A 27,808-nucleotide genomic window follows, 5' to 3' on the forward strand; every position below is an offset into this window, starting at 1 on the left:
GGGATACTGCTTAAATTTATTTTACATTTAAGGTGCATTTTTAGAGTTTTACTTGAAGTAGATATGTACTTGTGCTTTTTTTTACAAAGGCTTGTTGCCCATGATTATGAACATATGAGTACATTATTCACTGATAAGGAATTAAATGTGCACTGCTGGAATGCTGTCTACACTTATCAATTAATCAAGTACATCACATTATTCATGTAAGTTTAAAATGTGTTTAAAACTTCAGTACTGTTGCAGCAAGCTTGAGTTGGATGCACAAATACAAAAATGCACAAGGGCTTGGGTTGATTCAATTAAAATTCACTTAATGCTTTCTGTAGAGACAAAATTGTAAATGAGCAAAATGTGATAGACATCTGTTACGACTGCTGTAGGTAATTCAGCAAGGCGAGAAAATGGCAAAAATAGACAAATGACCATACTACATTCTATGCCAATATATCTGAAACATGGGTTGACACATGCACATATGTATAGGGAAATGAAGCTGTATGTTTATGACATATTATTACTGTGTGTGCCAATGTAAAAGCTTATCTACAGTGCACAGTTGTAGCTCTAATTATAAAATAGCAAAACCCATGCTTCACTTAGAAAAGGCATCCACAACATTAAGAACTTTGTACAATGTATGAAACGTGATACAATAAATAGTATTATAGAATTACTATACAGAAAATCAATTTCATTTTGTCATATAAAAATATGTTTTAGTGCAACCTTACATACACTGATAAATCACATCATTCAATCTCTGTTGTTCAAATCACGCAGGCTATTGCATTATTACATAGCAGACATAAAAACATGGTAATTTACATGCCTTCCTGCTTGAGATGCTAGTAAGACTATATGTAGAAAGTAAAGAAAAGGCACACATATTTTAGATTTACTGTAAGAGTACCAGGCAAATATCTATCCGCATGTTTGGTCAAGTTCATGTATAGGTTTGTATATATTTTCATCAATGTATATGTTAAAAACAGTTAATATTTTTTACAAAGGCATGCTATGCACAGACAGTACATTTCAACTGCAAAGAAATAAAATGTATTGTGTTGCCTAATGAATTAAGATATGTTAGCATGTATTATACATGTGTAAACATTAAAATATAATGTTTGTTCTAAATTTCCCTTTTAGCCACATTTATTCATTTTCTGTACAGTTGTTTACCCTATTTGTGTTTAACAACCTTTCCCCATGGCTTTTTAAAAGTGGTAGTTTTTTCTCACCGCTTTTACTGTTGAGAGGAAGGTAACTTAATACATTTTCCATGCTGGAGTGCAGTGGAATGGCAGAGCCATTCAATGACTGCCTGGTGTCTAACTCATTTGAGGGATGAATTTTGATTGATGCCATCTTTTCAGGGTTTATGGGAGAATGGGAGGATGTGGATGGCTGTTGATATGGTGGATTATCAGTGGACAGAGATTTCTCTAAAGGCTCTTCTGAAACAATCCGGAGAGAGGCAATGGCCTTGGTGCAAGTCTGTATGCTCTCCTCCTGTTTAATATCCTTATCTGAGATTTCATCCACATCCCTTTCAGATTTTTCAGTAAGCACACTAACTGAAGGCTGTGATTGCTTTCCCATTGGGGAAAACAACATGTTTCCCTGGGTCTGAGAGGAGTCCAATCTACCACGGGGCACGCTGCCATCTTCCACTTGGAAGAACACTTCATTAGCATTGGACTCCTTTGATGTGTTCTTCTGTAAGGACAGATGGGCAGGATGGGTAAGGCCTGTAATGGAGGGCCTGACAGAGTGCACAATCTGGATGCCCCCAATGGGGATCATTGGGAAGGGTGTATGAATCTGCTGTTGGGAGTGTAGGGGCAGGTGGCTGAACAGGCCATGGTGGGAGGTGGCTATTCCTTTACCACTGCTGTTTCTGTCACAATCCATCTTCTGTATCTGCTCCTAAAAAATATATATCATTGGTTATACCAGCTGAATGCCACTCTAGCATTGTAGCCAATGGTACAGATTTATGAAATATCGAAATAATCCCCATAATACACAGTATATCACAAATATGAATTATATTATTTAAGGGGTTGATAATATAATAATAACCAATCTTACTATATTGTGGCAATTTTGTGAGAAAAAAAACAACTGAACACTTTCAAAAGGGGAATCATTTTAATGACTGAAACAAATTTCAAGATGGATTCTAAATGAATAATTGCACCAGGACTCTGAAAAGCAAGAGGCTTGAATGAACAGCATATCATGTAAAGCTCTGTAAAATAAGCCAGGGATTATTTATCCAGTATAGCCTGGTTCAATGAGTTCTGCTACTGTTGGCACAGAGAGAGGAGACACAATAATGTTTTGTCTCTTTTGTTAAAGCTACATTTATAAGGAACATCACACATTAAGCAAATTGGTCCAGTCTGTGAAAGCCTATGCTACCAGTACTATCTTAATCATATGTTACAATGATGCTGGTACTGTAAACGTCGGTCATTTGTAACTCTGTTGCAATGTGTCAGTTCATTTAAACTTCACAATGAGTATGGTGAACAAATTGGAACTACTGTACTTCATGGGTGTTCAAATATCTGAATATAAATATCACATCACAATCACAATAGGAAAAACAACCAAGCAGTCATATAAGTTTTAATAATAACTAGAGTAATTCCAAGAAATTGCCAGTGCATGCAAAGAAAGTCAAAAAAGAAAAAGGTGATCAATCAAAAAAGTGAAAGAAAGTGGGAATGAGAAAAGTGAGATCCAGAGACACAGAGAAAAGGTTCCTTTTAAGTTGCTGCACAGTTAAGTAAGGTGCTTGATAATAAATATTAATAGAGAAAGACAGAGAGAGAGTGTCGAGATGTTAAATATGCAAGGACTTTTATTTTTAAAATAGATTAAAGAGTAATTGAAATTGAGAGAAACAGAGGGCCCCATCATGACATTCTAAAGCACATCTTCACTCATCGAAAGTCTATTCAAATTTAGTAGGATGTTTTGCAAATGATGGTGAATAACTACTCATCATGAGATGTACAGTATTTCGTAATATCTTTATTCTAATTATGTTTCCCATTGTAATCGTGCAATTTGTAATGCTTTGCATGGACGTGCGCTGGTGTGCGTTCATGAATGATAGAAGGATGGTGCGTGCACCTGCCAATATGACTGTTGACATGCGCTCTTCAAATAGCATATGAACAACTCGCCATTGACTTCTGACCAGGTTTAGGTGGTGTATGATAGCGACAACGCGCTAGGACCCTCCCTAGGTTGTTAATTGCCACACCCCTGGGCGCAATGCTTAAAAAATAAACGTGCAAAATAGCGAATTCAACTTTGCGCGGGTGAAAAACGAACTTTACGCCATGTGCTGGTGCCCAAAATACAGCCCAGAGAGAAAAAGCAATAGAGAAAGTTAAGAAAGAGAAGAAGTGAGAGAAAGTAGGAAAGAGAAGAAGTGAGAGATCCAGATGAATGGAGAGAGAGACACAGAGAAAAGGTACTTTTCAAATTCAAGGGTATTATAGGCTGTAATAGTACTACTACTACTACTAATAATAATAATAATAACTAGAAATGCAACTCCAAGGAATTACCAGTGCATGCAAAGTGGTTGCTAGGACATTGCTAAGGTAATTTAAGTGGTTGCTAAGGTGTTGCTAAGGGGGCTTAGTATCAATATTAATTAGTGTTAGCGCGTTAATCGTAACGTGTTATTTTTTTAAATCGCATTTATCGCGTGCCACCAATTTTTTTTTTTTTTTTACACCGTCACTTGTTCTGTTAAACAATCCCCTTTGGGTGCTACTATTTTGACCCTTTGATGCTCTCTTGTCCTTAAACTGCCACAGACACTTCCTAATAGCCTAGGCCTAGCCCTCCTCCTCCCGTAGTCATGGAGATAATAAACACCAATGCAGTTCTGATCTCCCGATCGGCTGAATGGCGCTTCAAAGCAATGTGGACACGAGTGACATGAGTGCGACGTACCCCACTTCGACATTCAATTAGCCTACATTAGATTATGTTGTTCTCAATATATGGAGTCAAAACAACGCCAAAAAGATTTTGTGCCCGTGAAAAGATATTCACAAGTGTAATAGTTTTGCAACTGTATAAAAAAAATTGTGCTTGTGCACAGAAATTTTGTACTAAAATTGTCTTTGAGGATATAATTTGCACAAGTGTAGAACCATTTTGTAGCTGTGGAATTAATTAGTCTGTGTGCAAAAAAAAAAAATGAGTACCTGCAGAAATATTTTGTGCACTTGTGAAAATAATTTGTCCACAGGGATTTAGTTTGAACGTGGGAACTTATGTCTTTGCGCATACAATAAGGCAACAATTGGGAGAAGAATTGCAAATTATATCCTCGAAGACAATTTTTTTTCGCACATGCACAAAATATTTATACAGCTGCAAAACTCTATTACACTTGTGAATATCTTTTCACAGGCACAAAATCTTTTTGCTGTTGTTTTGACTCTATATCAATACAATTCCACACACCAGCATTGCAAATTTTACGATTCAGTTCTATTTGGCTCCATAAAATCCATTGTTCATCCAGTACCAGTTAAAAACGTTGGCGCTGATGTGCGTGGTGTGACGCCCACCTGGGTGAAAACCATGACTCCTATGGGTCTAGTGCAGTCAGTGCACGAACAGTGCTAGGCCTAGGTGTCCTGGGCAGCCTAAGTGCCTTATTTGTTTCACCTGCACTTAGGGGTTGGGCTATAAAGGGGCTTCTCTCTCTCTTTCAGGTGGGCACTATTTCCTTTCATATAGGCACCATTTGACTACACTACACTACACTCTCTCTATCATTCTTCATCTCACTCTAACCTTAATGATAATTTTCTTCCTTTACAGCTAACATCCTGATACTGATCTACTAGATGCTCACTACATCCAGACACGCACGACATTGCACCAACATACCCTAGACACATATTATTGACCTATTGGTTAGATTGCACTTTTCTTAATAAATTATTATTCTTTACAACCGTTTCTTGTCCCTCATTATATGATGGTGTGAACGAGTTGACCCCGTTACAGTGCGCTCATCTCGGCGCTGATGTCGGCTCAGTCCACATGGTATTAAAATATCACTGAAGCTATAATCTACGAACTAAACATTGTGTACACTCCTACATCGTTACACGTGAACTTAACATAGTTAATGGACTAGGCTATTTCTGTTAGCACTTCATTGAAATGTGCTGTAGGCCTAGCCTACACTACATTTTGCAGAGCACTTTTGCATATTTCTCAATATGAAAAGTTCCTTATTTCAACTGAACTCTTAAGAGCTACAGTGGGTATCAGTTAAGTTTGGACGGTTTCCTGCATGAATCGAGCACACCATATTCTTGGCAGAAATGGCACAAACTGCAGTTGACACAAACAACCACAAGGTGTCACTTGGGAGTTCTGCCACTACTATTTTTGATGTGACTTGACTTATTGTTGAGCCATTACCAAACATATATGATAATACAATAGCGTAAGTTTATATATCTTATACCCTATTTGTCCTGATTACTTATAGATTTGAGTGTAACGATAGCGCATGAGATTTGGAGACTTTCCAGCAGGGGGCACAGGAACTTAAATTGATCACGCTAGTTTAAGCTTACACTTGACAAAACATTCTAATATGAAAATGTAGATGCAATTGTTGTAAAATGGGGCAGCTCCTTTAAGAGAGCCCCGTGCGCAGGGATGGAGAGAGAGAAAGCAAGAGGGGATATGTGTGTTAGAACTGAGATGAGTGTGAAAAAAGTATATGTGCTGTTGAAACTGGAGCGAGTCATATTCAAAATAATGCAAAAATAAATCCGCAGATAAAACCAATATCCTCGATCATTGCAACCGCAACATGCCTGCTTGCCGACGTTCAAACAAAAAAGATATCAAAGCAATTTTTGCGTTCGAATGTAGCACAATTTTTTTTTTAAACAGCTGGACAAATGATTTAGCTAATTGATTATAGCCTGTTCACCAGCAATTGTTGAACATTTACCTTTACAAGTACATTGACAGTAGCCCAGCCTAACAAGCATGTTCCAAGACAATGATCCAGAACACACCGCAGCCAGTGTCAGACCCTGCATTCAGAGTGAGAGTGCTAGTCGTCGGATCTGAACCCCATAGAGTTAGTCTGGGCTTCGATGAAATGATATATTCGCTGCGAGGCCAAACCCAAGAGCAGAGACGAACTGATCTCAGCAATAGAGTCATTTTGGAGGTACAAACTCACCACAAAGGTCTGCAATAACTACATAGATCACCTGGACAAAGTCATTGAGCAGGTCATAGCCTTAAATGGAGGACCAACTGAAATGTGATCTTCCCAGGGCTATGGGATCCCCTACTGCTCCTGCTTCCATTTTAGGCCACATTGACTTGAAATGGACTTGACATGTCATTTGCAATCAGCCAACTCTTTGATTTGAATCGAAATCCAAATAAAAAACTTTTTTTTGCAAAAAAAAGCCTTTTCATTTCTGTGTATTTTTGATGCGACTTCATGCTTCCGCAACGCATCCAGTTTAGCCCGTCAGTAGAACAGTCAGAGACAGTTGAGCCATTACCAAACACAATACAATAACGTGAGTGTATGTCTATGTTTTATACCCTATTTGTCACCCTCGTTCACATAGAGTTGATAGACTAATGGTAATGCAGTGGACTGAGACGATGGCAAGCAGGGTTAGATTCCTGATCGATTAATAATGCACACAATCTTGCCAGGGCGGATAAGCATAGTTGTAATGGGCATGAATAAAAAGGGCAAAATACGTCCTTTGCCGAACCCAAAATTTAAATAAGAATTTTATCTTAATGAAACAACTCTAAATATTACAGTGGGATTGGTTGGGCTATTGTAAAAATGTCACTTAAATTGCAACCGCAACATGCCTGCTTGCCGACGTTCAAACAACAACAAAAAAGATATCAAAGCACCAAGCAAGCAACTAGAGGGTTGAGTCTGAATGACACTGAGTTTTAGACACTGAGATTTAAGTTTAGAAATATTTTCGTAATAAAAATGGTCATTTAACCAATAAAGGCTGAAAACATGTAGGCTACATGCAACCCAGCAGAAGACTATTATATTGGCAAATCATTGAGCACCATTCACACATTGTATTCTGCACAGTCTGTACACGTGGAGTGCTAATATGTCTAATGTACTGTAAGTCATTCAAATCATGTGTGAAAGTCATTAGGCTGGAAGCGTTAATGTGTCTATTAAGCTCATTGGCCTAGGCCTATCAATAGGCCTAGCCTACTGTACAGCCTGAGATGGACAACATAGCCTACTGTAGAGTAAACAATCAGTTTACTTAGTTACATTTGTTTCGTTAAATCTAGTTTTCTCCCCTATCTCCATAATATTCTTATAGAAAGACGAAGTCGGGAAAGTGCTTCAGAGAAAACGTGTTTATGAAATAATGAACATTCTACATTCTACTGTCTCGTGGTCGCCGTCACCAGTATTGCCAGGGCAATACTAGTTTTCATAAATGAGGTTACACTAAACAACGTCACAAACTGCTGTTGCGCTTATCCTCGAAGTGTTTTTCCCGATGCGTATGCTGTAGGCCTAATCTAGCCTACAGTCAGTGAATGATGAGAGAAGGGGGTTCTGTGTTACATGCATTTTTCCGACACTTGGCTGCAAGCTCCCCTCCCCCACCCCCTTCTTTCACAAGCAGTGCCGCTTTCTGAAGCGGTGCTTTTTGAAGCTAATGTAACAAATACCACCAATATTGTTGTGTGGCAATAAAAGTATCCAGGATTTGCGCAATTAGCCTAAATATATAAATAAATTAAGGACATTAACATGAAAAAGCTTAACATAGCTTAATGTCCCAAAATGGCAACAAGTCGTTTTATGCGCTCATTTTAAAGAAAGTTTAACGTGTCCCATAGCACAACAGCTATCAATTAATCACCAAACGTCTTAAACAAGTCTTGCCAGGAGCAACACCTTGCAAAAAAAAGGCCTCATAAAGGTTAGAATGGAAAGATGCAAGTTATGTTTTAAAGGTCACATTCACTGAGAAACCGTTTAATACTTATTACTTTCGAAATACTATAGCTCACTCCAAGTTGCATATGCATGCTGCACGTGAAAATGATCTTCTACCCCCATTGCCCGCATTAGCCAATGAAAGAAAATACACGGAAAAACAAGCGAATCAGAAAGAGCCCTTCCCAATGATGCCGAAGGGAAACTGACTATTCATGGCCTCGCACACCTTGGCTTGTGACCGCCTACAGGAAGATTTTGCGGCTAGGGGATTGTCTCTCTGCAGCTAGTAGGAGCTAACAGCAAGTTGCCAACATGGCGGAAAAAAAATCGTGCCTGTTTTTTTTTTTTTTGGCAATAACACATCAATGTTGCATGTCTTGCCTTAGAAACATGAGTTGAGGAAGAAATGGTTCGGATTTATCGTTGGAACACCACCACCGAAGTAGTGCAACATTAGTTCTGTGTTCCAATCATTTCAACCACACTCACTGCCTTAAAGTGGTTTTGCATCGATGTTCTGAAAACCTGGTTCTGTACCGTCATGACGATCGACCACCAGCTCACAGGCTGTAAGTACAAACAAACTTTTCCACCTAACGTCTGTTACAAAATAGCATGTTCATATTCTTCACGTTAGCATGCATGAAAAGGGTACAAGCTAGGCTTAGGCTAGCCTATATTACAGGAAGCTACACCAGGCACGTAACTGAAGTGTTCTGTTCGCGACGTGTAAAATCAGAGAATGAAAGGGCTCTGGTAAAATCCATTAGAGGAATGGTCTATTTTCCCGAACGTAGCCTACAGGCCACTAACACGCCAGGTGTAGCTACTTCCATTGATTAGGCCTATTGGAAGCTAATTGTTGCAGTACATAACGCGAACGGAATGCTTCAGTTACGTGCCTGGTGTAGCTACACTCATAAGAAACTGACCACAGCACCCAGAGATTTAGCTTGTTGAACCTATAATCTTCTAACCTAAGCGTTAAACCACAAATAATAATATTAGCAACAATATTTTATGCTCAACTAAGTACGGGTATTGTTTAAAGTATAAAGGTATAGTCTAAACAGGGAAAATCAAAAACACAATACCCCTGCACTATTAGGCTAAGTTGCTATCACTAGAGCTCAGGTATTTACTCTAATTTATGTCTAAAATATAATGTTTTGTTTGATTACTTGCTGTTTACTTAGTGTTTTGTATGTCTTCCAGAGCACATCCTCATGTCAGGCTACACAGCTTTCTAGCCTACATTAGGTCATCACGTTAGAAGCAAAGGTTTGTGATCTAACTTTTATTGTTGTGCTAGTTAGTTTCTAGAAGTCTTTTTCTAGTAGGCTAATACAGGTTCTTATGTGCTCGTCAATGTTTTGGAAAGTCAATTCATGGGTTTCTTCAGGTCACTTTCCACAGGTGTATAAAATCAAGCACCTCGATTATGAATGCAGACTGCATGGTGCTTGATTAATACACCTGTGTAAATGGACCTGATGAAACCCATGAATTGCATAACAGATAGAATTGATATTACCAAATGTCTTCTTGTGGGTGTGCTACTTAGTACATCATACACCTTCCCACAGTCACTAAAATATTTTTGTTTCCATTGTGCCAGTACAGTTTTGTGAGATAGTGAATGTCCTGTGTACTATTAGCATCTTGTAACTTGACAATAATACACATTTATTTACTTTAGTTCTCATTACCAGAGAAGTCTTGCAGCACACATTCTCTGCTTCTATAGGCATTCTGGTACAATTCCAGCAAAATATAGCTAGGTAGGCGTGTTTGCATTTAGATCTATCTATATATTGGGCTATGACCAAGTGGTCTTTCAATGATAGTATCATGGAATTCAGCAGGCTAGGTCAGTGGCTGAACTGCATTTAGGGTGCTTACCTGCGTTACCTGTTGACTGTGTAAAGAAATGCACTCCGTTTGCAAACTGCCAAAAAAAAGCTCACAGATTAAAGAAGGGTTCACTGGCCTGTTCTTCTTCTTCAGTGAATTGTTTTTTAGCAGTTTGCAAACGGAGTGCATTACCACCACCATCTGCTGGACTGAGGTGTAATGGCAAGTGTACCCCTCAGACTCGTAATGGCCGCCGGGTGAATAAGGTGAATTGGGTAGGACTAAAGCCTACACTGGTTGCTGTGGCACAGCCTTGAATGACCGAATTCGTTTTCCGTTGTCATATGAATGCTGCCATTTTGTTAACATTACTGTTAATGAGATGCTGTAGGCAAAGGCTATATTTCAAGCTTGTTAGTGTAGTAAAAAAAATCAGAACTATTCACGAGGTTTCTGGGTAGCATATTTATGTTCGGTTAGCAAGCGAACTTCTCATGACTGCCAACAAAGTAGCCTAGGCTAGGACTATTGCCAGCTGACGAAGCTCTCATTTTAAAATATTACTGAGGGGGTTCCGGTTACGTCATGAAGGAGTAAGACGTGGTTAAAGGAGAATTCCGGTGTGATATTGACCTAAAGTGTATTGAAACATGATACCGAGTGTGAACGTATGTCTCATAGCCCATCTCGGCTTGTCCCCTGCACTCCAAAATCTGGCGCTAGTTAGCCGATGCTACCAACAGCTTTTTCAATAGTGGTGCTTCGGCATCGGGCTAGCCATGCAAATAAATCACTGTTTTACACCCATTTACGAGGCTCAATGTATCTCCACACTTCATTGGTAGACTTCGAGGGGCCCTGACATTTAAAACGAGACATTGAGAACTTTGAAAAAGCACTGGTAGTTTACTTACAAGACGATTTATACAGACAGTATCTTCACGAAGTTTAGCGTTTGCAGCCATCTTGAATTTAGTCACGATAAGTCGAGCGACGAGTAAGAATGAACAGGTATGATAAGGGATCAGATTCCAAAAATAATTCAGTGGAAATGCATGGATTCCAGTTTCTTCCAGTAGCAGCAACTGGAATCCATGCATTTCCACTGAATTATTTTTGGAATCTGATCCCTTATCATACATACCTTCCGGCACCGGAATTCTCCTTTAAGAGAGCTCCTGAAAATTTTTACGAAAAATTATAGCAAAACGAACAAATCAACCGGTGTGGACAGTACAGTGCTTAGTTTATACTTCGCAGTAGACTTTTGTGTTCAAGATGTCCAAGGTGTCCAAGATGTCTTCCACAATCCTCCAAAAAGCCAGAACAAAACCAACCGAACAGCCTATCAATGGAAGCTAGCGAACTCGAGGAAGCTAGTCAACATGTTAGCAAAACGTTGTTGGATGGTCTTGCTGCCACAGACGGAAATTCGCTCATTTAAAGCAGAAATCGGGGATATGATTGACCAAAGATTCCAACAGCTTTCGTCCTCAATATGGAGTGAACTGACTGCACTGAAGAACGATACCAGTAATGTAGTGTTAATTTTGTCACCTATTTTTAATTTAGTCTTAGTCCTAGTCTTGTGACGAAATGTCCTTTTTAGTCTTTGTCATATTTAGTCATTCAAATATCATTTTTGTTAGTCAAGTTTTAGTCAACTAAAAGTCTCATCATTTTAGTCTAGTTTTAGTCAAAAGAAAACTAAAGCTATCTTAGTCTTAGTCAGTTTTAGTCAAAACATTTTAGTCTTTTTTTATAACAAATTATTTCTGATTACCATTTAAGTCAAATAGTGTTTCACACATCTCAATTTTCGAACAATATTGTGTGTCCACAGGGCTACTCGACTGTTATAATTACTCATTCTGATTTTTTTTTTGTCAGTCAGTACATGCACAGGTAAGTCGAGCTACAGTTATGGACCCTTTCAAGAGAGTTCCATTATCAGCATCATAGTTGGCCCCACAAGACTTCCTTTTGAACATTCCATATGTTATCTTAATGCAGAGGAAGTAGATTGGGGCCCAAATAGAACGTTCAAGCATTGTTTTTGTTTACCTTGTTGAAAGGGTCTATAGTTCGGCTGGGATTTGGCCATAGACAGTAAAAGATTTGACTGGACCACTGTCATGATCTTCATAGACCAGTGTTTCAGTGTCCGCAAGCTATCCCAAGTGGTCCACGAGCAGACGTGGTAAAATATAATATAGATGAGTTGTTTGCAATATTGTTTTAGTTTTTATTTCAAGCAAAACATTTTAGTCTCGTCTTTTTTCGTCAACAATAATGCATCTTAAGATAGTCTTAGTCAGTGTTTCAGGACATTAGTGCAGTCTCGTCATCGTCTCGTCTTAGTCATGGAAAAAAAGGTTGTTGACTAACATTTTTCCTCTCGTCTCGTCTGACGAAATTAACACTACAGTAATGCTATTTCTGCTGTGAAGGAAGTAGCTAGCGAGCAGGCGACAACTTTGGCTGAGCTCGAGCGAGGTGCCTCATTCACTTCAGATGAGATCACCAAACTTCAACAGGAGGTGCGACTCTTACCAAAATCTGTTTCACAACTGAACGAAAAATGCACAGATCTGGAAAGCCGGAGTAGAAGACAAAACGTACGAATTCTGAACATTAAGGAAGCCGAAGAGAAAGGCCAGAACAACAGGGATTTCATTGCAAAAGTGCTACAATCTGCCCTAGCCCTGGATAATCCCCCAATGATAGACCGTGCTCACAGAGCTAGCAACGTTATCCAGAGCGCACGGAACAACCTGCACCCACGGGCATTCATCATCAAACTGCACTACTTCCAAGAGTGGGAGATTGTCATGCGGAAGGCTGCACAGTTGAAGACCATCTCCTATAATCAAGAAAATATCCTCATCTTCCCCGACCTGCCACCTGCCATTGTTAAGCAACGCGCCCGCTTCAGCAGAGCCAAGGAACTTCTACGTGATTGCCTAGATGTTCGATATGGTTTTCAGTATCCAACAACCATGCGGATCACCTACAAGGACGACGAACAACGATTCACAGACCCTGAGATATGCATATGCAGAACGTCTCTTTGGCACCGGTAACGTAGCTACGGCTGATACACCTGAATGAGGATATTTTCTTGATTATAGGAGATGGTCTTCAACTGTGCAGCCTTCCGCATGACAATCTCCCACTCTTGGAAGTAGTGCAGTTTGATGATGAATGCCCGTGGGTGCAGGTTGTTCCGTGCGCACTAGAAGAAATAAACAAAACTATTAAATCATTGAAATCAGAGAAAACACCCAAGCCCTGCAGGATGGACTTCTCCCTCCATCTCCACTTGTACACTTGCACACTTTGCAACTTGTTGTTGTTGTCCTGAAAACACTTCTGCTGCTCTTACATAACTTGCACCACTATGCCACTTGCATACTCAAACAGAACTACCTCAGCCATTTATTGGCCTGACTTTTGCACTATTATATTGACTGTCTATGCACAATTGCACAATTTCAACCCAAATTTTGCTGCTCTTATTTCTTCATTGTATGTGTCTTCTTATTTACTTTTTATATTGTTTACTTGAATGTTATGTTTGTCTGTGGACTTAATTGGTTAAATATGTCTTGTCTCCACCGTGGGATAGTGGGAAACGTAATTTCGATCTCTTTGTATGTCTTGACATGTGAAGAAATTGACAATAAAGCAGACTTTGACTTTGATCTTACTGCCTTAGTAAGGGAGTTTTTCCTTTTTCCTTGCCCCTGTTGCTCTGTTGCTTGTTGGTGCCCCCCTATCCCAATCCTCCCCCACCTTTCTTATGCAGCCCTTGCCACTTAATCTACTATCCCCCATAAATGCACAAATAGGCTGATGGGTCATTAGCTCACAGTTTTGTTCTTTGCCCCAACCTAAAAGGATACTGGCAGGGCATTTTTAAAGTTTTTACTGAAGTCACACAAAAGGACCTTGAGCCAGTTGTTCTTCTTATATTGTTTGGGCTGTCAGAACAGTCATTCAAACTGTCAAAATCTGAACAGCAATTCCTGTCATTTGGACTGCTGACAGCAAAAAAGCTTTTGGAAGAATCAACAGGTCCCTTCCCTACAGGCATGGCTTAGTGAGCTCACTAACACTTTACACCTAGAGGAAATTAGATTTTCCTTAAGAGACAAAAGGCACCACTTTGATAGGATTTGAGCTCCTTTTGTAAGCTATCTTGAAGTAAATACTAAGGCCGTAACTGGTAACCACAAATCCAAAATTGTTCTCCCCTCCCCCTGACCCTTCTTCCCATTGATGTGCAGGCAGACTGTTTGTTTTTTGTTTTTTATTTGTTTGACTGTTTGTGTTTTGTTTGTTTTCATTTGGGTGGGTGGGATGGGTTTAGTGGATTAGGTATGGTAATTTGTCTTGAATATGCTACTACTGTACATGATTCACTTGTTCTTGTGTTACAATGTAAAAACCTGGAGAACAATAATGTGATCTTGTTTACTGTAACTTGTCAAGCTGTCTGGGAAAAAGAAATTACTGAGAGACAGGCACTGTACAATCAAGAAATCCTGCCACTGAATCCAAAACTATGTTTGACATTATGCACAAAGCTTATAGGCTACAGTGGACTAGCATGTTGCAGGGGCTGCTAAAATCACAGAGAAAAAACACACTGAAAACTCGGCCAATCACAGCCCTTGCTGTCGAACGCGCCGTCTGGTTCGACCGCGGAACGCCACAACGGACTTATGCTGCCCCCAAGCGGCTGCAGTTGTACTTACATTTCACGCAGCTGCGTTAATCACGTTGTTCGTCAATGAAGTGTCCATTCTTAACTACTACCCACCGTATATGGAGTATTTTTTGTTTGTTATGTCATTTACAGTATATGTGTACATTTTGTGCATGCACTTCTGCTGTAGCATTTATTTCAGTTTGTATCAGCTATATTTCTGAAGAATAATGTTTTATCTTTTTATTTGAAATAATCAAAAATATCTTAAAGTTAAGTTCATAAAGTAACTTTCTTTGCTTTCATTTGATTCCCAATCAAGATACACTGGTAACAGCTTTAGATTGTTAAAATGGACTTCTGGAATGTTTAGAAATGTAAAATAATAGAATTTTAATCATGTGATAAAATATATGATTAATCATGATTAACTATAGAAAGTCAGCGATTAATTGGGATTATGAAATGTTTGACAGCCCTAATATTAATATTAATTATCAAAATTGTTTAAAAAGTAATTGAAATTAGGAGAGATGGAGAAATAACAAAGGTGAGAGAAACTGGGGAAGATAATTAAGAGATCCAGTTGAATGGAAAGAGAGACAAGAAAAAGTCCCTTAGTGCCACCAGAAAACTGCAAAGCGCCAGAAAACTGCAAAGATTTGGAAAAGATTTTTCAATGCACAATCAGTTTATTGCTGATTTTATTCTAATGTAAATTCAGTTAGATTCAGTATCTGAAAATGATTTTTCTATGCACAATCAGTTTATTGCTGATTTTATTCTAATGTAAATTCAGTTAGATTCAGTATCCGAAAATATTTTTTTTTTAAATGACTCACTGTTTCTGATTCAGATGGACCCCTTGTCTTTAGTGCCAGTGATGTAAACTCTGCCTGAAGGTTTTGCCCCAGACTCCAGGGGGAGTTTTGATGATGTAGACCCCTCCTGGGGGACACAGGTCTCACTCTATAGCGACTCCTTGGGGAAAGATCTCTTCTACTGCTCAGCTCACGTCCTGGAGATGTGGGTCTCCCTGTATTAGATATGGGTAAAAGGAGGTTTATCGGCGAATGGTCACCCCTGGGGGACACATCTCTATGGAAGATGTCCCTCCGAGGAGATAAATGCCGGAGATGGTAGGCCTCTCTTCTGGGGGACAAGCGTCTACGGGGTGAGAAGTCCCCCTTGGGAGAGAGGTATCTCTGGGATGTGGGAGATGGCTCTCTAAGAGGAGAGGAGTCACACCCTGGAGAAGATAGACAGGATGGGGAGAGGTCAAAAGAGGAGGGGGTATGCTCTGGTGACAGGCTGGAATCTTCATCCATAGAATTGGGCACACTCAGTTGGTTCATGTAGTTTCTCAGCTGTGTGACCTGGATGCTGGGCAGGCTTGTTAAGTAACTGAATAGTGGAGATTTAGAGCCAGAGTGCAAAAAGTTTCCAGAAGATCCTTGGGAGGCAGTAACCACAGTAGCGGCAAGCAAAGCAAGGCTATGGGGCTGAGGGCTTGTGCTTCTAGAACATGTCTTTGGTGTAGAATCACCATCATATTCTTCCTCATCTTCTTCATCCTCGTCTATCTCATCTCCATCATCGTCTGGCCCATCTGAGTCATCTGCATCAGAGAACTGATGGTCAGCCATGCCAAATTGCCCACAATCTTGTGGGTTTTCCTCTGCAGTATCTGGCAAAGTAGGATGCAAATATAGTTTTTACAAATTCACAACTCCTATATTTCTGATCAAAGTACTTGTATTAATCACCATCTACATTTGCATAATTGTTTACTGTAAATTCTTGGTAAAATGGAGAGAACCATTATTTGTCTGTGCACATGAAATATTTCACACCTGCTTCCTCTGCTTCCACATCATCAACACAGGTCACTGACACCCCAAGCTCCAAGCATTTCTTCATGTGAGCTTTTGATTTCATGTGCTTTGTGAGATTTCCTGAAACCAAAGTTGAAGTACAGTATTGGTGGGTTTCAAAATGCAACACTTGATCATTTTCACTAAACAAATATAGATGTCTGATAGGTCTGATTTTATTCTTGTTGAGGATGGGAGATTTGCATATATGAATTTAAGTCTCACCTTTAGTTTTGAAAGCAAAATTGCAGAATTTGCAGACATAAGGCCTCACATCAGTATGAGTGCGAATGTGTTTTTTCAGCATGCTTGGCTTTTTACAGCGGATTCCACACTCTTCACATATGTACTTTCCTCTTCCTCTACCTCGCACATAAACATAGTCTTCATTAGATTTGTACCTGAAATATAAAAAAATAAATAAAAAAATAAAAAAGCAGGTTAGTCTTAAAACAGTCAATACACATGAAAGCTCAAAGGGCTCCAGTATCTATTATATTTTATCATTATTCTATATACAAGTTCTTCAAATGACTGATGGTCATCTTTTTTGCATAGCCCTACTAGCTTCAGCTGCTTTCACTACATTTGTATTACATAACGGTCCAGACTTTGACTCGTCCGAAAATATGAACAGCCAGTTACATTTGACCAGAATGTTTTCCATGATGGAAACAAACTTCTTGAAACCAAAATAGCCATTTGAAACTATTGCCATCTGGTCCTGGAGTCAGATTTCTATACAAACTTGAACTACAGCTATACACATTTTGATGGTAAAGTTTTATCAAAACACTGTTTGCTAAAGTCACATACCCTCCTTCAAAAATTTTTATGCGAGTTGGCTCATCTTGCTTTGAAATAGGCTCTTTTTCTCCATGGTCATCATTTCCATTCTCTCTTGTGCACTTCTTTTGATGACTATATTTGCCTGAATCTAGTTGTGTGACTTCTGACTTCAGCTAAAATGATAATGAAATCAAATAAAATTATGAAAAAACTATAATACATATTAACTTAATACAAATTCATTTAAACAGTAAGTGATGTTATTATATTATCATGTACTTCCACAATTCACATACAATAAACAGTAAATTAGTCAACTTAATATTACAAGTATAAAATATATTACAATATTAACACAATGTGGACACACACACACACATACACTTTTTACCTGGACAAACCTCTGCTTCCACAAGAGAGATGGCACAAGTTTTCCAGACCCAAGTTGATGCATAGCAGCGGTTGTATAGGTTTCAGTGTTCTTTCTCTGCCTTGAGCAAAGCAGGGCTAAGGTGGCCTTTGTACTAAGGCTTAATGGGTTTGGATTGTAGGAACTTACACACCAAGAGCCATACACAGAACTCAAGGGGGTTATTTGAGAATGGTTTGGCTTGGTGTAATTAAGGAAGCACCAGCTCACACTAGTCGTTGTCCGAAGAGTTGGGAACTGAAAGAACTGTTGTACATCTGCTAAATCAGTGAGCAGAAATGTGCTCCCAGAACCACCACCACCTTGATTTGCAGCAAGTTGTATGAGCATTTTGACTGGTATTTTGTTGCCCGTATCCTGCTTGCTCTCATCTTGAACATCTCTTGAGAACACTGTTTTTTGACCACAGTGAGCCTCTGCAACAGATTCATCAACATTCAACTGCTCTTTTGACCTATCCTGAGTGTCTTGCATAATTGGCAAGGATGATGTTGGGGGTAATGTGATTTTGTCTTGTTCGTCATTGTGTAAAATATCTGTTGGCTTTCTGTTACTTTTACTTGCACCTGTGTTGCTAAGCTCTACAGCACTAAGCTCTTTCACTATTTGCCCATACATTCTCTCCTCTTTGACCCGTTTCTGTTGTTTGGTCTCAATAAAGAGTTCTAGGCTACTGGCTGGTGATAACATACGTTTGCTTGCTCCAATGCCAGATGAAGCATCTGTAGTTGACATTGTTCCAGATGTCAAAGACAGAGGAATTCCTGTGTTCAATCTTCCAGACAATGACTCTGGAATTGTCAAGATTGGATATTGCACAGATGGATGTGGATGTCCAAAAATGTGTGATAGGTGGACCCCTGTTTCATGCTTTGAAGCTATTCCTGACAGTGAAATTGGCAATGTGTTTTCTGTGGATATAACCCTTGAAGTTGTGCATTGTGCATGCGTAGCCATGATCTCTGACACACTTGTGTACATGATGCTACTGTATGATGGCACATGAGTCTGGATTCTGACAGGGACCAGCATTCCTGGGAAAGATGACTCAGACCTTACATTTAAAGTGGAAACAACTGGCTGGGGGTGCTGCGGGGAATCTGAACTTATAGAAGGTGTTTGAGAGGAATGTGATTGAAGATGATGAAGATAGCTTTGACTGCAACCCCTATCTGTCTCTGAATCACAATGTTCTTGATGAAGAGTTTGGGGAAGCTGCTGGTGAACTGGCAGAAAACTGGGATGTCTGACACGTACTTTAGGTAAGTGATGTTTACTGGAAGACAGAGAGTGTTGTTGCCTTTGTGTGAAGGAATCCCAGTATTGAAACTTTGGGGATAAGGAAGGATGCAACGCTTCTTGATGTTTTGACTCTTTTGTAGAATTTTCACAGTCTGATGATCCTTGTGCTCTCTTTGATTTTGGTTCTTCACTAGTAGTTGTACCATGAGAAGTTGTAAGGGAACTACTATGCCAACCTAAACTTGAGAGATGGGGTGCAATTTCAGAATGTTCTTGCTTCATACTTGTTTCTACATTTTGTTCTTGCAAAGCAGTGTCAGGGTACACACTTAGGGATGCTTGCCTGACAAGGTAACCCCGTCTACGTTCTTTTAAAGATGAAGGACTTGCATATAACTCTCCTTGTCTGGAAGTGGTAGAAAGACTTCCATAATCAAATGACTTACTACGAATCTCTGGTACCTCTGCAGGTAATGTACAGGGAGCCTGTTCTGATGAGGAACGTCGCATTTCCCTGTTGTGGTGGCCTGGTATAGAGAGAGAGTATCCACTTCCTGGAACAGTTAAAAACTCGGATTGCTTGCATAAATCTTCCAGTTTGGTTGGGGACATGCATTTTATACTTTCCTCCTTTTCAAATGACATAGAGAAACTGGAGCTGTGAGACAGATTACTGTCCTGACTGGGACTCCTTGATAGACTTGTGCAAGTGGACTCAAAGCTTGATTCACCAGATGAGTATTCCATGTCCGCCAGACGAAGGCGCTTTTTCTTGGGAGGTAACTTTTCTGCTGGGAGTTGTGACAGAGTTTCACTTCTTTGAGGCCACTGGAATTCTTCAATGTGTTGCTTCTCTGGTTCCTTAGCTGCTGCCTCTGGCTCTCTCTCTGGTTTGTCTGGTTCCTCTGTCACTCTGATTTCGGGCACTTGAATGTTTGGCTGCCTCACAAGTTTATGAGGCATATGATACTGCTGGTTTGGTGACAGACCAACCAGTTCACCATCACTTTGTTGCTGCCGCTCTTTGCTTTCAGATCTCAATGCAAACTCAGGTTTTTTACCATCCTCAATGTTTTCAGTGTCCGAGTGCTCTGATAACTTTCTGTTTGGTTTGTCTTGATAAGATGGAAGATCAATGGAGTCAGAATTCTCAAATGAGCTTGGCCTACTCAATGAGTTTGTGTGCTGTATAACAGAGATCACATTACCTGTTGCCTTTCGGTCAAGATCTGAAATAATAACATCAGAACTAATTCCAGCCACATTATCAAAACTGTCTGACTGACTATGTGAACTACACATGGACCATTTTCCAGTAGATGTACCTCTTGAAACATCTTGACCCATATTTGGATCATAATCCCCAACTATTTCAACACAACCACTGTTACTATTGTCATAGTGTCCGACAGAGTCTTCCTCATCTCCAACACTCTTTTCCTTTCTGCGTTTTCTGGTGGTGTTTTCAACTCTATAAGTATGTGAGACAAAAGGGGTTCTTTCCATGTCAGGAACACATTCTTTTCTTGAGGACCTAAAATCTTGAATTAGATTTCCTTTGTTCCAATACTTTAATGGTGGAACTGTATTCTTGGCAAGAACACCTATGTTTTCTGAATCCGCATGTCCCTCATGAGCTGAATGTTCAAAAGCAGCTTGTCTCCTCAGTCTTCGTAAACTAGCTGCACCGGGATAGAAGACATCATCTGGAGTCATCATTTCATCAAATGAGTGACTCACTCTGAGGCCTGGTGGAACACTAAGATTTGTTAGGGAGGATGTTGGCATTGAGTTGCTACGCATCAGAGGCCCTGAATCAGAAGGTGCTTCTAAAAGACTACTGTTGTGGTAAGGATCAGTGGCATATACTTGTATGTCACATCTAGGTACCATTTGTAAGTCTGAACTGTCATCTGTCAAGAGCCTGTGTTCCAGTGATCTCATTCCCACATCCAGCATAGCATCAGACTCATGCATACTGAAAATGGTATTGTCTTGACCGGTTGCCATTCCCACAGTGATGGACTGTCTCAGTCTGGCATTGGGCCTGTAATACCTTCCAAACATGATCTCTTCATAGGACTTTGCATTGGTGTTGGGTGGGCTAATTTGTTGCTCTGCACTCTCAGACCTTGAAAAATAGCCTGAATCTGTACTGCCTTTGCTATGTGGGCTCAATAGATTAAGAGACTGCTCCGAGTCCTGGCCTTTTTTCTCAGTAAGTCTCAAAGCAAACCTCTGTTTGATAGCATGGGACTCATCGCCTTGAACAGCTTGAGAATCAGTGCATTCCATTGATGTTGATGGGATCCCCTGTTTGGGAATAATTAAGATAGGCACTTTCATAGATGCCACTGATGACTCATCTGCCGAATCAACATATGCTGGTTGCCCAATCATTTCCATTGCGCTTGACTCAGACTCAAATGATATCTGTGGAATTTGGCAAATGTTGTCCTGGAATAAAAGACCCTCTGTGGTTTCTTCCTCTGTATCTGTACTTTGTTCTACATCTGAATGTATGTCTGCCTCTCCAACTAAAGAGGCCTGATCCATGTCTGCACGTGTAGCTACCTGTTCAGAAAATGGAACAAGTCCTGCTTTAATAGCATGGGCATGGGATTTTCTGTGTTTATACAAATTACTCTTGGTTTTGAAGGAAAAGCCGCATGGACCACAGGGATAGGGGCGTTCTCCGGTATGTGAACGAATGTGCTTCTTCAACACACTGGGTTTAGCACAAGCCCTGCCGCAGTAGTTGCAGACATATCTTCCTGGTTTCTTCGGTTTCAGTTCCTTTTTATGTATTTCCTCATATTGCTCAGATCCTGGCTGAGAATATTGTAGAAATACCACAGGTGAACTTGGAGACTTTTGTTGTGGGAAGACTCCCTGGCTATGGATGTGTTCAAGGAACATGTCATCTGAGGAAGGACATTTCAGTTGCCAGGTACGAGTTTCTGGACTAGGCTGTGGCTTTGTGCCAGGCAATACAGATTTTTGCATTAGCTGTTGTGGATATGAATGTGGTAACTTTTGGGAATAAGAGGCAGGGTTGACTTGTGGGCACTGGTTGTTTTCAGATGACCGACTCATTGCAGATGACAAACGTTTTTCAGGGTGATACTTTAGTCCCAAACTAGTGGACTTGCACCCACTCACCCCACCCTGTAGACCTTCAAGTCCTGATTGATCTTTCCCATCTAGGTCTGAAAACAGTCTATTATTAGGTGATGGCTCTGAAACCCATTTTCTCTGTAGGATGCTCTTCTCTCCAGTCTCCTTGTTGCATTTTTGTTCTGCAGCTGATTCATGATGCTCCATTATCCCCTTTATTATACTGTGTTAAGTAAGGATGCTCATTAAATTGCTTATGCATATGTTCCGAACATCAGAAAAGATACATCCCTTTCAGGTTGTTCCATATTTTACCGATATAGTCCTTTCCCATCAGTTCATTTCTTTTACTGTATGTCACACCTCACACTTGGAAAAAAATCCTTGATGTTCAGTTTTATGTTGTCCTGGTCTTCCCAGTGTGTGATCCCTGTACTATCTATAAAGAAACAAAAAAGGAAAATTCACAAAAAATGTTCAGGTTGCTACATGATACTTTTTTAACATTGTGTGAGTCTTGTGAAATTTTGCTTGCAGAAAAACTCATAAATAAAATGGATCCATCCCTCTATGCAAATACACAGCTAAGCAAACACACACACAGAGAGAGACACACACACACATACACACTATTTCTAGTTATATATTTTAAATAGTCGCAAATATACACTGCAAAAACTGCAGTATTAATCTATTAATCTTAGATCAAGATAAAAAATAGTTTAATAGTATTGTTTTCAATATTCAGTCTTCATACTCTACCACCTACACCTACATATACTGTATATCAAGCTCAATGAAAAAATATTAGAAACAATGCCTTGAAATGAAAAGATTCAGGGGTATCTTGAGATGTATTTCCTGAAGGAACAACCAGTGCATGCAAAGTGGTTGCAGCGGTTGCTAGGGTGTTGCTATGGTCCCTTGAATTAATCTTCCTCGTTCAATGGAGTGAGACTTTGGGCCCTATTTTAGCAATCTGACAGTTGGTCAGACACACAAGGTTCAAAGACATTTAGCCACATTAGTCCACATTTGCCAATTTAACGGTATGATTTTGTGATCAGATGCCAGGCGCATTGTTCAAAAGGGATGTTCCTATGTTTTTTAAATCAGCCATGGGTGTGTTTCATCTTGAATAAAATCTAGCAGCTTGCGAGATGTAAATGGCTTAGTTTAAACCGTTTGATGTGGTTTTTAATATGGAGAGTTGATTTCATTACCTATTTTAATTTCTAAATTGTTTCTGTACAATGTTTTTCCAAGTCAAAGCCTTGCGAATTACATGTTGATGTTCATTTATTAAACTGCTTTCTTGTTTAATTCCTGAGTGTGAGTGTGAGTGTTGAGCTTGGGTGGGGGAGCTGCTATTTTCCAACAAATGGAAATGTACTATACTGTTACCATCAAACAATTATGACTCCTTTGAATACCATGCTATCATTGTGACAGCTCCAGTCGAAATCTATGTAAATGTAATTTACTGTCCACTGGGACAATTGGGCGTTTCTCTTGATGAGCTGGACACCCTGCTCTCCTCCATCCCTGAGAATGACTGTCCCATGATTGTCCTCGGTGACAGTAACATGCACTTAGATAATCCAAGCTCTGTGGACTTCTTGCCTCTCATACATTCCTTTAAACTACAGCGGGTCCCCACTCCAACTCACAAAGCAGGCAGAGAGATTGATCTCTTCTTGCTTGAAACTGTGACACAGACACTATAACAGTTACTCCTCTGCACCACTCCGACCACTTTTTCATACAGTTCAATGTGTGCCTCACAGAACAGCCCTCTGTCCCTCCACCCATGGTCTCTTTTTGATGCAACCTTTCTCCTGTCCATTTCTCCTCTCTAGTAGCCTCTGCTCTTCCACTGTCTAGCACATTTTCCTCTCTTGAGTCTCCCTGCTCTACACTACGCTCCTGTCTGGATAGTCTGTGCCCTCTATCCACCAGACCTGCTTGTCCTAACCTGTCACATACATGGTTGAATGATACCCTCTGAACTCTGCGCACTGGCCTCAGAGCTGCTGAGAGGAAATGGCAAAAAATGAATACACCTACTGATCTCTGAAGATACTGGTCATACTGTCTCATCCAGTGTCACTGCTGCAAATAAGGCTTTTTACAATGATAAGATCCACAGTACCACTGACACCTGAAAACTCTTTTCCACCTTCAAAACTCCACTCAATCCTCCACCTCCTCCACCAGCTACCAGCCTCACAGCTGACATATTAATTTCTTTCTTAGCTGCCAAGGCAGCAGCCATTAGTAATCAGTTCTCTGAACCAAGCACTCACAACCTACCTCTCCAGGCTAATGGTGGAACATTTCCTTCACCCCTGTCACTGAGACTGAGGTGTCTAAACTTGTAACATGTAGCCACCCTACTACATGCCCACTAGACCCTATTCCTACCAAACTACTCCAAGACATAGCTCCCACCATCACACCAGCAGTCACACATGTAATTAACGCCTCACTTACTTCTGGTACATTTCCAACTACTTTCAAACTGGCTCAGGTAACTCCACTGCTTAATACGCTTTCCCTTGCTCCCTTGCTTCCCTTGGAGAACTATTGCCTGGTCTCACTTCTACCTTTTCGTTTTAGAAAGGGTAGTTATCAAATAATCACATAATTTCTCTTAGAGAATTATCTCCTTGATTCTAACCAGTATGGGTTTAAAAGTGTCCACTCCACTGAAACGGCTCTGTTGACTGAAGTCTTAAAATCTGCCAGAGCAGCGCTTCGGACTTGTAACCGGAGAGTTGCCAGTTCGAACCCTGACCAGTAGGCACGGCTGAAGTGCCCTTGAGCAAGGCACTTAACCCCTCACTGCTCCCCAAGCGCCGCTGTTGTTGCAGGCAGCTCACTGCGCCGTGATTAGTGTGTGCTTCACCTCATTGTGTGTTTACTGTGTGATGTGTTTCACTAATTCACGGATTGGGATAAATGCAGAGACCAAATTTCCCTCACGGGATCAAAAGAGTATCTATACTTACTTACTTACTTACTATTAAACATAAGCTAAGCTAGCTAAGTAACATGGTTAGCATAGTTAACATTGTCAGCATAGTTAAAGGGACACCAGGCAAGCCTGATGCTTTTTCTCTACGAAGCTCCCCCTAGTGTCTGTACATTTTGATACGTGTGCGAGCCCTAGCTTGATCTGAAGCTCTTTTCCTTTTCTTTGCATCTTCCATCAAGGGTTTTCGCTGCTTCTTCGCCAGCTCAGCCATTAAACACACGTTTGCAACAATCGCTAGATTTTCGTTAGCCTGCCTCTGTACTGGGGATGCAGGATGTAAACTGATCCTGCTTCTAGCGATGTCTGAGACTTTGTGAGACTGAAGGTCGGTGGATCGGATACACCGAACTTGCAAGCAGGATATTCTTCCTACAGGCAGTAGGGGCGGACGAGAGAGTCTTCATTTGCCCTGTAATGAGTCATTTAACCATATACCGACTTACGTAGATGATTAACACGAAGACGAATTAACACGAAAACGTTGCCTGGTGTCCCTTTAACATTGTTAGTGTAACTGCTAGCAAACATAGTTAACATTGTTAGCATAGTTAACATATTTAACATACTTGTTAGAAACTATTAGCTAAGTTAACCAAGTGACATGGTTAACATTGTTAACATACTTAACATTGTTAGCCTAACAGCTATAAAACATTAGCTAAGTTATCTGTTTTAACACTATCTTACGTCATATGTTTTGCATTTTCATGTACTTACAATTCCTTTTACAATGCACTTACAATTTCACTTAGGAATTCTTACAATTCCTTACAATTGCATTTCTGGTTAAATGTGCTTGCTGAAAGCAGCAAACTTATTGGGGGCCTAGCAGCGAAACTACGAATGCACCCACTGAGTTACTAGCTTTTCCTGTTATTATTCCTCTGCCATTGGAGTCTTTGGCAGCCCATAGAACGCCTGGCTAAAAAGTGCTGAAATTTGGCAGAAAGTTTCGGGACACTCCACTGACCACTCACGCTAATTTACGGATCTCTAAACACAGCCGTCTAGCGCCACCAACAGGTCAAAATTTGGCCGAAAATTTAAAGTTATGAAGTTTGGTGCACTGATTCAGGACCGTCCCATGATCACTCTCACTCATTAGTTTCCACTAACGTTAAGCATTTGATATTCAGTATGATTGTCAGTGTAGCGGTGAATATTGATATCATGATTATGGTTTATTTAGTATGTTACTATGCATGTTAATGTCATTACGAGTTAACTAATGTATCTCCTGATGTTAGAGGGCATTAGACTTGGGAGAACGCCCCCCCCCCCCACTTGGAGCATTGTTTTGACCATTTGAATAGGGGTTTATTAATATCATAAGCGTTGTTACCAGTGATAACAAGTGAATGTATCACGCAAACGTCTTCAATTAGACCTCTGCAGAGCTGCCAACTCTCACACTCCACGCGCTCTTACACCAATCGAATGCGTGAGGGTTGCCAGCTCTGCCTCTGTCTGGGTTGCCAGCTCTGCACTCCACCATGCATAAAGGCAATAGAAAACTATGCAGCTTGTCGTTTCACGTTACCCGTGGCTAGAAAACCATAGCCTGTACCTGAATCTAGCAAGCATCTTCATGGCCCACTATTGCAATTCCTTCAGTTGTGTTTTGCAGAAAGCAGGTAGGCTAGTTCAGTGGTCAAATTGACACGATAACGCAAGGATGTGCGAGTAATATGAGTAATTTTTATCGACGATAAGTGTTAGAGATTAAATATCTAAAATTGTATTAGGCCTAGTTGTAATGGAAATGACTGACACATAGTAGGCTAAACCAATAAAAGTGATAGGCTTTAACCATAAGCAATGACCAACGGTGAACCCATGCACAAAACAAGTTTAGGAAAAAACTAAGATTGGTGCAGCTACTTTCATCCAAACAAAAACTTTTCAAAGACAGCAATAATATTTTTAATCATAAGCAATGCCATTGATATGACAAATTGAGTGTGTTGAACGCCACATGTAATGCTACATGTTATGCGGCAATGTGATTAGACTAGATTACATAGGCTACTCTACATAATGGTTTGTCTGTTTATTATATGATAAAACAACATGAAAAGCTACAGAGCCGATATTCATAAACTTTGGTTGTAAAGTTTAGTTTGGGTGAAGACATTACATTTTTAAGCTAATCCAAATCATTGAATTCAGTTTCATGTTCATGAAAGCTGGTAACATTTTGGCCCTTGAGCTGAAAAAGGTTTAAGGCCCCTGTACTGTATTATGGTAAAGAAATGTGAGCTTCACACAAGCATTAATGCTAGTAAGGTGCATTGCTATGTAATTTATAATGGGCAATTAATGGAAAAATTATTTCTTGTTTATTCTCATTTCAAACCACACATCCTATTGTGGCTATTATAGATGCATTCATGAGTATCCAGCTACATTTAATGAGTTAAGTGAAACATATTCACACACACACACAAAACACTGGATGTAGTGGACATTCCTTTATTCTGAGATACATCAATAGGCTCTCAAAACAATTCCAAACAGACATAAGGTGCTTATAGAGCAGGCCCATATAAATTATTTGTCAAATAAACTAGTAAAACAGTATTAGGGGATGGAATATATAACATCAGTGTTTCCCATACATTGACTAATCTGTGGCAGGCCGCCACGAAATCAAAACCGGCCGCCACACAATAATGTTGTACTATAATTTAAAAATAATTCAATCACTTTC

At 40.0% G+C, this 27,808-nt stretch overlaps 1 protein-coding gene across 5 annotated transcripts in view; it reads right to left on the reverse strand.

The window, feature by feature from the left end:
* Positions 1–17: 17 nt before the first annotated feature.
* Positions 18–27,808, reverse strand: part of hivep2a (HIVEP zinc finger 2a) — a 121,580-nt gene continuing 93,789 nt past the window's right edge. For 4 of the 5 annotated variants that reach the window (XM_048251206.1, XM_048251203.1, XM_048251205.1 and 1 more), the window contains 6 exons: positions 17,664–22,500; positions 17,300–17,445; positions 16,709–16,884; positions 16,463–16,564; positions 15,452–16,296; positions 18–1,932 (listed from right to left, as the gene is read on the reverse strand). In XM_048251206.1, coding sequence (XP_048107163.1) covers positions 1,159–1,932; positions 15,452–16,296; positions 16,463–16,564; positions 16,709–16,884; positions 17,300–17,445; positions 17,664–22,268 — 6,648 coding nt within the window. In that variant the 5' untranslated portion in view covers positions 22,269–22,500 and the 3' untranslated portion in view covers positions 18–1,158. The remainder of the gene's footprint in view (positions 1,933–15,451; positions 16,297–16,462; positions 16,565–16,708; positions 16,885–17,299; positions 17,446–17,663; positions 22,501–27,808) is intronic. The other variant, XM_048251207.1, reaches the window with a different exon arrangement.

Source organism: Alosa alosa, chromosome 8, assembly GCF_017589495.1.
Source record: "Alosa alosa isolate M-15738 ecotype Scorff River chromosome 8, AALO_Geno_1.1, whole genome shotgun sequence".
Lineage (NCBI taxonomy): Eukaryota > Metazoa > Chordata > Actinopteri > Clupeiformes > Clupeidae > Alosa > Alosa alosa.